The sequence below is a fragment of the Bison bison genome, unplaced genomic scaffold (genome assembly GCF_000754665.1).
Source record: "Bison bison bison isolate TAMUID 2011002044 unplaced genomic scaffold, Bison_UMD1.0 scf7180017864290, whole genome shotgun sequence".
Classification (NCBI taxonomy): Eukaryota; Metazoa; Chordata; class Mammalia; order Artiodactyla; family Bovidae; genus Bison; species Bison bison.
Window position 1 is genome coordinate 1,937,943 of NW_011494862.1, and position 12,779 is coordinate 1,950,721.

At 38.8% G+C, this 12,779-nt stretch overlaps 1 protein-coding gene across 3 annotated transcripts in view; it reads left to right on the forward strand.

Annotated features, from left to right (window-relative positions):
- The window catches only part of SGIP1 (SH3-domain GRB2-like (endophilin) interacting protein 1), a 233,732-nt gene that overhangs the window by 203,918 nt on the left and 17,035 nt on the right, over positions 1–12,779 (forward strand). For all 3 annotated transcript variants that reach the window (XM_010850276.1, XM_010850274.1, XM_010850275.1), the window contains one exon: positions 8,590–8,745. In XM_010850276.1, coding sequence (XP_010848578.1) covers positions 8,590–8,745 — 156 coding nt within the window. The remainder of the gene's footprint in view (positions 1–8,589; positions 8,746–12,779) is intronic.

Here is a 12,779-nt window from a genome sequence, read left to right on the forward strand (position 1 = left end):
CTACCCTTATGACCGAATCACCTCCCAACAGCCCCACCCAAATATCATCACACTGGGGTTTAGGTCTAAATATATAAATTTTGGACATCACAAACATTCAGTCTATCGCTTTCTGGTTTCTTCCATGCCTTTTCTTTTTCATCTTCAAAGCAGAGAGATCATTTGCCACAACCACACATCAGTAGAAATTAAAAGTTCATTGTAGAGTATGCATTTGAACTGTTAGAGAAAACTAAGCATCATGAGCTTAGTATACATACTTTATATATATAAATATGTGTTTGTTCTGTGGACTTCTTCTTTGAATAAAGAATTTAGATTATTTTCTGTATCACCAGTTCTAAGGACTGTTTGTTACTGACTAATCTATACCTTAGAAAACTCAGGGTGCCTTAAATTACAGTAGAAACACACCCCCCAAAAAATGACTAGTCAAAATTGTGGAGAGATATCTATAATGGAGTGAAAAACATTGGGAATCAGACAAGAATGAATTCTTTTTTGTACATGTACTATTGGCTTTAATTCATTGATTTATTCAGAGAGATCTAATTTGTAGTAAGGATACTTCTGCCCCCTAAAATCTATTCTCAATATATCATGTCACCCCTTGGCTCAAAATCTTCCTAATTTGTTCAGAGTAAAAACCAAATGCTTCATAATGATGTATAAGTTTTGTCCTTCGTGACCCATTCCAGTTGCCACCTCTCTGATCTTGTCTCTGTCACTCTCCTGCTTGTTCATGCCCCTCTAGCTACTCTACCTTCCTGGCTGTTTGTCTTTCATCAGCCCAATCCCATCTGCATCTCAAGGTCTTTGCATCTGCTGCTCCTTCCACATTAGCGAGATCTTCTCCCAGGTATCTGAGTGACTTGCACCCTCCCTTCCTTCAGGATTCTGCAGCAGGTATATCAGAGGCCATTCTTGTCCATCTGTGTAAAACAGAAACTCTCCAGCCCTCTCTGTAGTCAACACTTCCTTTCTCCCTACCTCACTGTCTCTTTCTCCATAGTTAACATTTCACTTGTTTTCTCATTAATAAACACTTTAATCAATGTGTTCCATGTTTTCAGTTTCACTGTCTGTCCCTTCTTCCACTAGAGTGTAAGCTTCATGAGAACTGGAACCTTGAGTATTTTGTTCATTGTTGTATCCTCAGTACTTAAAACAGGACCTGGCAAGGAGTACCCAACGCATAGTTGCTGAACAAACTGAGTCAAATTACTCACTTAACATTTACAGAATGTCTGCTATGTGGCCACCAATGTACTAGACAGTGGTACATTGTCTTCAATTTCCACCAATACTACAGTCTAGTATTGGTGGTGAAGACAGTTGATATGGAAAATAAGACTTGCACATAAATATAATGCAAAATCCATTATAGGAGGAGAATAGATATGGGACAATGGGGTTAAGAAGTCCTTAATAATAATCTTTTTTAAACCCCCAAAAGTGGTGTAGCAGCCTACCAGTCACTTGTGGAACTGTCCCTATACAAGCTGGGTTCTTCATCTTGTTTCAGTCTCCCTGGCACGCTATGACAACTGAGGTCTGTACCTGTGAGCCTGGTATCCATGACCTTGGCGTTTCAATGATGTGGCACTTGAACCAAAGCAATTTTAGTGCTTTTCCTATCCCCTCCCAAATTAACTGAGTCTTTTAAGGATAACTGCATACATTGAGTCTTTTTTCAATTATATTGTTATAAAGTAGTTGCAGCATATACTATATGTGGGTACACAGGAGGTTTAGTATATTTCACTGAAATTATGAGATCTGAAACTTATGAACATTATGAAGTGACATGCTTCTAAATTTAATTTCACCTTCTGTGATGAAATTAGAAGTGAATCATTCTAATTGCTGTCGCTCTGGCATTCGCTTTCAAGGAAACAACTCAAGTTATAAGTTTGATCATGGAGTGAGGCGGGGTAGAGGTTGAAACCAAACACAGCACCACATGGAGAAATGATACAGAAAAAGCATGTGGGTTTGCTTTGCCTGTGGTTCTCTCTCATCCTGTATCAAACGTGTTCCCATTTGTTTTCAGACCACACACTGAAATGAGACATATACTACTTTATTTTATATTGTGACATATAATCCATTTAAATATGGTTTACACTCTTTCTGAGTATTCAGAACACCTTGTAACAGGTATGATATCTGAAACTTTCTCAGTAGCTAATAAGCAGAGAATTCCTTGACTTTGCTGCCACCTGGGGGAAACACATCTCCTGTTATTAGCTCCTATTTGAACAACCCTGGTTGTTGCTGCTGCTGCTGCTGCTGCTGCAAAGTCGCTTCAGTCGTGTCCAACTCTGTGCGACCCCATAGACGGCAGCCCACCAGGCTCCCCCATCTGTGGGATTCTCCAGGCAACACTGGAGTGGGTTGCCGTTTCCTTCTCCAATGCATGACAGTGAAAAGTGAAAGTGAAGTCGCTCAGTTGTGTCCGACTCTTAGCGGTGGTAGGAACTGATTCTCTAATCCCAGGAAAACCTTTGGTTTCTCAGTTGTATTCTATCCTTCTCTTACCACCATATTTCTATTACATATTCAAGTGTCTGTCTCCTTGCTTATATAGGAAGTGTGCTCAAGGTCATCTTTGTCCTGTTTCTCACTGCCCATTCTATATATGCATTATATAATGTGTGGTTCATTGATTAGGCAGCTGATATATAATTGGGAAATGTATGAATTTATTTTTTAAACATTTTATTGAGTTCCTACTCTGCACTGGGTTCTATGTTTTGCACCTTTGCCTTCCTAGAACCTAAGACACGGAACTTGCCTTCACAGTAGTAGATAAAATAATGTGCTACAAAATAAGTTTTTCTTTTTTCTAATCTGTCCATTTGTCCAAGGAACCTAAAGCAAGGAAAATCTAAAGAGGGCTGAATGGAAAGGATATTAAGGAAGGCTTTGGAAAGATCTGCCTTTGCACTGAGTCTTGAAATATGAAAAGGAGTTTTTGCCTAGTGTCAAAGTCAGTGAAAAGGGATGATAAATAAAGGAAGGGAAGTAGCCTATGAACAGAAGTCTATGCTTGAAAAGAAACCCATGTGTTTAGTTATCAGCACAGTAGAAGAGACATTTTATGTAACGGATACATTTCTGACGACCTCACATAAATTAAGTCCACACGTTTCCTGACCAAAATTGGCCAGCGTTTCTGTTGACCAGTTATCATAATGCTGCCTGTGGCAAAAGGGACAGCCCAATTCATTAGCCACTTGACCAGCTGACCTTGAATTTTGTCATTCTAGACAAATTTTGGAGGATTCATATGATTTCACATTTACTTCATAAAGTAATGTGTTAATATTTCCATATTGCAGTATTTCAGATTTCCATGATTTAAACTAACATGAAATATACCCCTATCACTCACTGATGAGGACAGTCATTACTGTTGAACAAAGACTTTCCTTTAACAAGTGAGTATAGGTTGAAAATATTAATTATATATAGAAAACTTCAGATGATTTAGACATTGAATGGATTAATAAATCATCAAAGATCTGACTCTGACAATTGAGATAAAGTGAGAAATAAAATGTAGGTCAGGAGCCTGGGTGCTTATTATATTGGCTTATACTGACTACTTCTCTCATCATCCACCCAACATTGTAAGCCCTTTGAAGACAGAGGCTGTTTTGCTCATTTTTTAATTGCCTTCCCACTCAAACAAACAACTTACATATGAGTCAATAAATGTTTATTGAATTAATAAATACCACTCCCTCCTCTTGATGACTTGCTTTCAAAAAATAAACTTTATCCTCTACCATGACACCATGTAGAGCTCATTTTGCAGAACCTGGAAAAGAAACTGAGCAGAGTCCTTACCAAACAAAAAACATTCAAGCCACTGCTGCTAACAATATACTGAGTGATGGTAGATGCTACAGTCTAATTTTGAAAGTGCTCTGGCTGAAGCTCTTGTCTTCTTCTAGAGTTGTCAATTAAAATTTTTCATGTCTCATATGTTGGAAAATGTTGGGTGGACTCAGCTTAAGGGGAATTCCAGGCTTAGTACCAATTCATCACCAGCAAATCAAGCAAGGCTCGTGAATCTAAGACACAGAGAAGGAAGACAGCCGAGTTGATACCAAACTGGGAGATCAGCAATATTCTCAGGGAGAGATGGAGGGGCAAACTTCCAGACACCAAATCTCTCATTCAGAGCAGTTCAGAGTTAGAGATGATAATACCTGAGAGGGAAAAGGGTAACTTTAGGAAACCTACCTGCCCCTCCACCTCTAACCCAAATCCAACTTTGTGCACATACAAGGCTATAGCAGTTCTTCACATAAGCTATTTTGAATGTGTACCAAGGACCATCTCACCTGAGCCATTTGTGTCTCATCAATCACAGTTACACAGCATACGAGGTGAGTATAGGACAAATAGAGTTTCCTATATTCAAGTGTGAGCCAAGTTTTCATTGACCAAGCTCAGTTTCCCTAGAAAGTACACTAGGGAACAGTGCAAGGGTCAGTCATCCAGACGTATCCAGAAGTCGTAAAGAAGTTCACTCATTATAAATATTTATTATTTCCCAAAGAAGAAGAATCATTTCGAGGTTTCTGCTTCTGGTCAAGATGGAGTAACCAATTGACCCTTCTACCTGAAAACACTTCAAAACGGACAAAATATACGAAACAATAATTTGCAAGACATGGGACCTCAGGGAAAGGACAGTCACCCCTGAGAGGTGAAGTGTGCCCTATGATTGCCCCGACTGACTTCCTGGGAAGTATCCAGCCCATGGATATAGAGAGAGCCCACCAGCCTCACAGATGTTCGTGGGAGAAGTCTCACTGAGGCACGCTCCGCTGCAAAACTGGCTGAGGAGGGTGCCCGAGGAAGCTAACGGCTCCGGGCGCGGGAGAAGCCGGCAGTGGAGAAAGTATGCATATGAAGGAGTCTGGCGCCGCGAACCGATCTGGGCACTGGGGCAGCCCAGCCACAAGCATCTCAGGAGCCAGACGCTATAGGATCTGCCAGTGTCACTGGGATTGCAGTGCCCACACCCTCGGGCACCACATCCCTCCTGCACTGCAGGAGCCTGGTTCTAGACAAGCCATGCGCACTGCAAGGAGCCTGTCTAGCAAGCACACTGCAACGAGGAAGAGGGGGGAAGAAAATGGCTTCGTTTTGCAATGTCTCTCTAGTGCCCTCTACTGACAAAATATAACATAGTGCCTGTTGGCCAAGAAAAAGTACAAACCTTAAAGGCCTGAACGGAGAAGGCAATGGCACCCCACTCCAGCACTCTTGCCTGGAAAATCCCATGGATGGAGGAGCCTGGAGGGCTGCAGTTCATGGGGTCGCTGAGGGTCGGACACGACTGAACGACTTCACTTTCACTTTTCACTTTCATGCATTGGAGAAGGAAATGGCAACCTACTCCAGTGTTCTTGCCTGGAGAATCCCAGGGACGGGGGAGCCTGGTGGGCTGCCGTCTCTGGGGTCGCACAGAGTCGGACACAACTGAAGTGACTTAGCATAGCAAGGGCCCGAAACTAATACTCTAAAAGCAGGCAGTAGAGGGTGAATTGGAACGCCATGAGTTTTATTTAGAAATTGACAGAGATCCTAAATTTCATGTGGAAATACAAAGGACCTAAAATAGGCAAAACATTTTTGAAAAAAAAGTTGGTAGAATAATGTTATTTGATTTCAGAGCAATTTAAAAGCTACAGTATCAAGACATATTGGTTGTGGTGTTAGTATAAAGATGGACAAAATAGATCAATGGAACAGAACAGAGAATTTAGAAATAGATCCACACATATGTGGACAACTGAATTTTAACAAAATTGCCAAGTGGATTAATTCTACAGATGGTAGTAGGATGATTAGATATATTCATCCACACAACTAAAAATAAACTCGGACCTATACCTCACAGAAAATATGCAAAAATTAGCTAAAAATGGATCACAACACTGAATGTAAAACTAAAAATAAAAAATTTCTGGAATAAAATAGGTGAAATTTTTGTGACTTTCAGGTTTATCTATGATTTCTTAGATAAGACTCCAAAAGAATAAATTGATTAACTAAAACCCATAAAAGAATAAATTGATGAATTAAAAATGTCTGCTCTTTGAAAAAAAACTTCTTCAAAGTTATTAATACTCTAAAGAGAAAGAAAAACAAGCCAAACTAGGAAAAAAATCTTTGCAAAGCATATATCTGTTAAAAATATTTGTATCTAGAATGTACAAAAAACTCTCAAAATTCAGTAAGAGAACAGAAAACTCAGTTTATAAACTTGGCAGAAAGTTTGAGCAGACAGTTCATCCAAGTAGATAAATCACAAAGAAACACATGAAAAGATGCTAACATCCTTAGCCATTAGGGAAATGCAGATTAAAACAACAATGAGATACCATTACTCACCTATTAGAATGACTAAAATTAAAAAGACAGACCTACCAAGTGTTGGTGAGGATGTAAAGGAATTAAAACTCTCATATTCAGCTATGTTTTCCACTTCAGAAAACAGTTTGGCAGTTTCTTAAAAAGTTAAAGTTACACCTACCATGTGATCCAATCATCTCACTCGTATTTATCCAAGAGAAATAAGAACATGTGCCCATAGACAGACTTGTACACACATATTCATCACAGATTTATTTGTAATAGGCAAAAAAATGGAAAGAATTCAAATATTATTCAATAAAGGAATTTTTTTTTAATTGCCTGTGGTATATCCATATTCTACCCAGCAATAAAAAGACGTGAACTATTGGTTGCTACACTATGTGAGTGAATCTCAAAATAATTATGCCTAGTGGAAAAAGCCAGATCAAAAAAATCACACACCTTTTGCTTCTGTTTATATAAAAACTTTAGACAGTCCAAACTAATGTGTACAGCCAGAAAATATATTAGCAAGTGCCAAGAGATAAGGAGGAAAGGATGGAAAAGTACAGAGAGAAAAACAAAAACACAAGATGAAACTTGTAGGGACGTGGGGATCCTGACTATCTTGATTTTGTGATCATTTCTCAGATATACATTATGTCAAAATTATGGAACTTTACACTATAAATAAGTGCCAGTTGTATATCAATTATATTTCAATAAGGCCCTTTTTATTTTTTTAATTTTTATTAGACGACAACTAATTTACAATGTTGCGTTAGTTTCAGGTACACAGCAAAGTGAATCAGTTATGCCTATATACATGTCTACTCTTTTTTAGATTCTGTTCCCATATGATCATTACAGAGTATTGAGTAGAGTTCCCAGTGCTGTTCAGTAGGTCCTTAGTTATCTATCTTACATAGATCTGTGTGTATGTGTCAATCCCAACCTCCCAATTTATCCCTCCCCTGCATACCCCATGGTAATATAAGTTTGTTTTCTACATCTGTGACTTTATTTCTGTTCTATAAGTAAGTTCATTTGTCATATTTTTTTAGATTCCATCTATAAGCGATATGTGGTATTTACCTTTCTCTGTCTGACTTACTTCACTCAGTATGAAAATCTCTAGGTCCATCCAATGTTGCTGCAAATGGCATTATTTTATTCTTTTTTATGGTTGAGTAATATCCCATTCTATTATGTATGTACCACATCTTCTTTATTCACTTCTGTGTTGGACATTCAGGCTGCTTCCCTGTCGTGGCTATTGTAAACAGTGCTGCAGTGAACATTGGGAGGCATGTATTTTTTGAATTATGGTTTTATCCCAATATAAGCCCAGAAGTGGGATTGCTGGATCAGACAGCAGTTCTATATTTAGTTTTTTAAGGACCCTCTTACTATTCTCCATAATGGTTGTACCAATTTAGATTCCCAACAGTGTAGAAGAGTTCCCTTTTCTGCACACCCTCTCCAAGCTTTATCGTTTGTAGATTTTTTGATGATGTCCATTCAGATAAGTGTGATGTGACATCTCATTGTAGTTTTGGTTTGCATTTCTCTAATAATTAGTGATGCTAAATAAAGCTTTAAAAAAATAAAAGGATTATTCTTCCTTCCAAATTATCATCCAGCTGTATTAACTTATGTATGTGACTGATTTTATAGTTTCAACCAAATAGACAAGTTAATGGAATGAAGATCTAATTAAGTGAGAAGCAAAAAGTTTACCCCATGAGTCCATAAAAGAACATACTAAAGGCATTAATCGTGTTACTTAGAGAGCTAAAATAAATCTCAGTGAATAGTGTGACAACACTGTGTAGTTTAATATCTTCAAATATACTTCCAACAATTCAGATATCAAACAGAGAGAGAACCACCAGGATAAATTATTCTATTTGTGAGGTGAACACAAAGACTTTTCTACAGGAAAAGAAAAGCTGTTTTATTCTAACAATGCAAAAACATCTTCAACAAAATAGCCACTTTTTGGAGTAACTGTTAATACAAGACTTTGAGTCCTCAAGTCTTAGAAATTAGTTAGTAATTCAGAGTGAATTGTAAGTAAGAGCTTACTTTTTCTCTCTTCTGCTATGTCATAGTATTACAGAAATCTTTGCTTTTCACAACTGCTTTGATTCACAGCATGTTGACCTGGGTTTCCTCTCTTTCCTCTCACGTGTTGTGACATGCCAGATGTATCGTGAAGATTACTGGAGAAATGGTGTTGTCTTTTCCTGCCGGGATCACCAGACACTTTGCCAACAATCCATCGCCAGCTGCTCTGACTTTTCGGGTGATAAATTTCAGCAGGTTAGAACACGTCCTGCCAAATCCCCAACTTCTCTGCTGGTAAATATATTTTCCACAAGTTTTTTAAAGATGTAGGTGTCTTACCATGTTATTCTTAGATGAGAGATGTACCTTAGCAAAAGGGAAGCACTGTAGAGAAATTATTGTTATTCAGATATGTTTATAGATTGAATCCCAGAGCTCTGTATATATCTATGTGTGTATATATATGTATACATATATGCATATGTATACATATATATTTTTTAATGGCCAACTCTCTCAAGTGGCTAAAGAGACATTTAGAATAATAAAACTTATTCATTGTCTATTTTGCTTATCACTGGTAGACAGTGGATGAGGATGATGGGAAATAAGCATAATAAAAGGAATAAAATCCATTTATTGTATTGGCATCTTTTAAAAATCAAATGATATCTGAACTGTAAGCTACTCTTCATATAAGCTTAAAAATCTCTTTGTGAGACATGTAATTTCATTACACTGTAATGGTAATTGTTTTGATGGAATGGTACCTGTGTGGCATCAAAGAAGCTTTTCTAAATTTCTTTATATAAATACATTTCACACTTCCTATTAAATCCGAATGTGATGTTTTGTCATATATATGCATATCCACATTCACACAACACATACACACATTGCTATTGCTAAGTCACTTCAGTCGTGTCCGACTCTGTGTGACCCCATAGACAGCAGCCCACCAGGCTTCCCCATCCCTGAGATTCTCCAGGCAAGAACACTGGAGTGGGTTGCATTTCCTTCTCCAATATTATTGGCAATGGATGAGACAAAAAGAAACATTCTTGGTAGTTTTTCCATCAACAAGTCCTGATATTCCATCTAAAATTCTTTCTCTAAAATGGCCACTTTTTCCCTTTATCACGACTTTTATCCAAATGATAACCATCATTTCCCTGGACCACAGCCAGCGCTTTCCTCTTCCCCTCTCTGCCTCCAATCTTGCCCCACTCCTATACACAATAGCCAGCTTTTTGGATGCAGATCAGGTTGTCCTCCCTTATAACCTTCTGGAGGCTTCACATTACATTGCCTTCAAGGTCCTGATTCATCCACTCTTGCCTGTCTGTCTATCCTCATCTCCCACCATCCTCTTCCGAATCCTTGTAGCTGCAGCCATACCTGCCTGTCTTGGGAATGGCTGAGTCCTTTCCCACATCCAAGTTTTGTACACTTGATTACTCTGCCTTCAATAGCGTTTCCACTCTTCTCCACCAGACTTTTTTGTACACTTGTTTACTCTGCCTTCGGAGAAGGCAATGGCACCCCACTCCAGTACTCTTGCCTGGAAAATCCCATGGACGGAGGAGCCTGGTAGGCTGTAGTCCATGGGGTCACTAAGAGTCAGACACGACTCAGCGACTTCACTTTCACTTTTCACTTTCCTGCATTGGAGAAGGAAATGGCAACCCACTCCAGTGTTCTTGCCTGGAGAATCCCAGGGACGGGGGAGCCTGGTGGGCTGCCGTCTATGGGGTCGCACAGAGTCGGACACGACTGAAGTGACTTAGCAGTAGCAGTTACTCTGCCTTCAATAGGATTTCCACTCTTCTCTACCAGACTCCTACTCATCCTTCAGATCTCAGCTCCACTCAGCCTTGCCTGACCATTCCACTCTCCTCCCCACTCCCAAACTAAGTCATGTAACCCTGTTATTCTCTTTCAAGATTCCTATTCTTTCCATTGTCACACTTACTAAAACCAGTAATTATATATCTGTTTGCTTTCTTCATTCATCCACCTTCCACACTGGACTATAAAAGACATGAGGGAATAGAACACATCTATTGGATTGCCACCACATCCTCAGTACCTTCCACTGTGCCCAAAAAGGATTTAAATAGTACTTATTGAATGAATGAACAATTCAACTATAAGTTAAAGAAATTTATCAAGCTGGATATTTATGAAGAAATAGCTAAAGGTCATTTGGAGTTTGAGGGCCAATACAGTCACTCTCTTTGACTGCATGAGACTTTTTCACTCCAGCGATGAAAACACAGTCACAGGTCTTTCAGATGGTGACTAAGATCACCTCCTTCTCATTGGTCTTTACGATGGTTTAACTGGTAAACCTGATTCCAGGCTTAAAAATATAAATGAAATGCTCACCTATGAAGTGAAAGATAAACATGAAATGGCCAAGATTGGAAATGAACAGCTTTTTATTTCAGTTTCCCTCTGTGCTTTTGATGTGCACATTGAGCCACTTAATTTTATTTTTCTAGGTTCCTCCATCTGCAATTAGGGATTGTGTGCCACTATTTCACCAGTTTGTAAATATCACCGGCGGGATAGTCATAGTTTTTGTTGCATTTTTAGGCAGATATGTTACCAAGTTCTTAGGTATATATATATATACACACACACATATATCAAAGTTTTATATTTATATTAATACTTCAGTCTTATGAATTGAATTAAATATCAGTCTGAGAATATTCCTGTTTGACAAAACATTATATAGACCCTTAAATTGTTTTTTAAACAAAACAAAAACTCTCATTAATTTGGACTTTATTAAATGTATTTGATGATTGTGTTAGGGCTGTGATTACCTCCATGTGTGCTCAGTCGTGTTCTGCTCTTTGAGACCCCACGGATTATAGTCCATCAGACTCCTCTGTCCATGGGATTCTCCAGGCAAGAATACGGGATTGGGTTGCCATTTCCTCCTCCAGGGAATCTTCCACACCCAGGAATTGGACCTGTATTTCCTGCATCTCCTGCATTGCAGGCAGACTCTTAACAGCTGAATCACTGGGGAAGCCCAGGGCTATGACTGGTGACCCATTAGTCCTACAACCTGTTTGGTGTTTGTCATACAATGAAGCTTACCACCCTTACCACACCTAGTTTTTAAAAGGCAATGGAAACCAACATTATTCTCAAATTCAGCTCAAGACTCCTTTCATCTGTCATCTTAATCCTCTCTATTATCTTTACTGAAAGACATTTAGGTTACCAGCTTGGTCCCTGGAGACATTTGGGTTTGCAATCCCTATGACAGGGACCAAACTGAAATTTACTTCTACTTCTCCCTTATGAAAGGGTTTGGTTTACCAAGGATGTTTAGGAGCAATTATTAAACCAATTACAAGTCTAAAGAATTCTCAAGACTTCTTGAGCATTCAAGAATTGCATCTTTGTATAAGCTTTGGATTGCCAAAGCTTTCTTGACTATTTATTAAAGCAAGTTTTCCTGAGGAATTATCATAGACATATGACTCAGCTTATTGTGTTGTTAAATATATAATTGAGATTTTTCGGTTATTCAGATTTACTTAGCACAACTTAATAACATGTTGTTGTTTTTGTTCAGTTACTAAGTTGTGTCCAACTCTGCAATCCAGTGGCCTGCGGCATGCCAGGCTTCCCTGTCCTTCACTATCTCCCAGGGTTTGCTCAAACTCGTGTCCATTGAGTTGGTGATGCCATCCAACCATTTCATCCTCTGAAACCCCCTTCTTCTCTTGCCCTCAATCTTTCTCAGCATTAGGGTCTTTTCCAATGACTTGGCTCTTCACATCAGGTGGCCAAAGTGTTGGAGCTTCAGCTTCAGCACCAGTCCTTCCAATGAATATTCAGGGTTGATTTCCTTTAAGATTGACTGTTAGATCTCTTTGCTGCCCACCAGGCTCTCAAGAGTCTTCTCCAGCACCACAGATCAAAAGCATCAATTCTTCTGTGCTCAGCCTTCTGTTAGGTTCAACTCTCAAATCTGTACATGACTACTGGAAAAACCATAGCTTATTAACATTAATAAAATAAAATGTTGCTGGATATTAATTCCATATCTGTTTTGGTATAGTAGAGTAAGACTGACCTGGGCTGTAATCCTGACTCTGTTACTTATTTAGCTGTTCAACCTTAAGTAAATTACTTAATTTTGCTGAACCTCTATTATTTTTGTCTCCTGCCTCCTTGTATAGCTACCCCTCAAGCAGCTCTGGATAACTTGGATGTTTTAGGTAATAACAGTTTAGATAGCCCTTATCAGCATCCTTAGCTTGACTTGGCCAGGGGCAAAGACAAGGGGCCAAGAGTCTTTT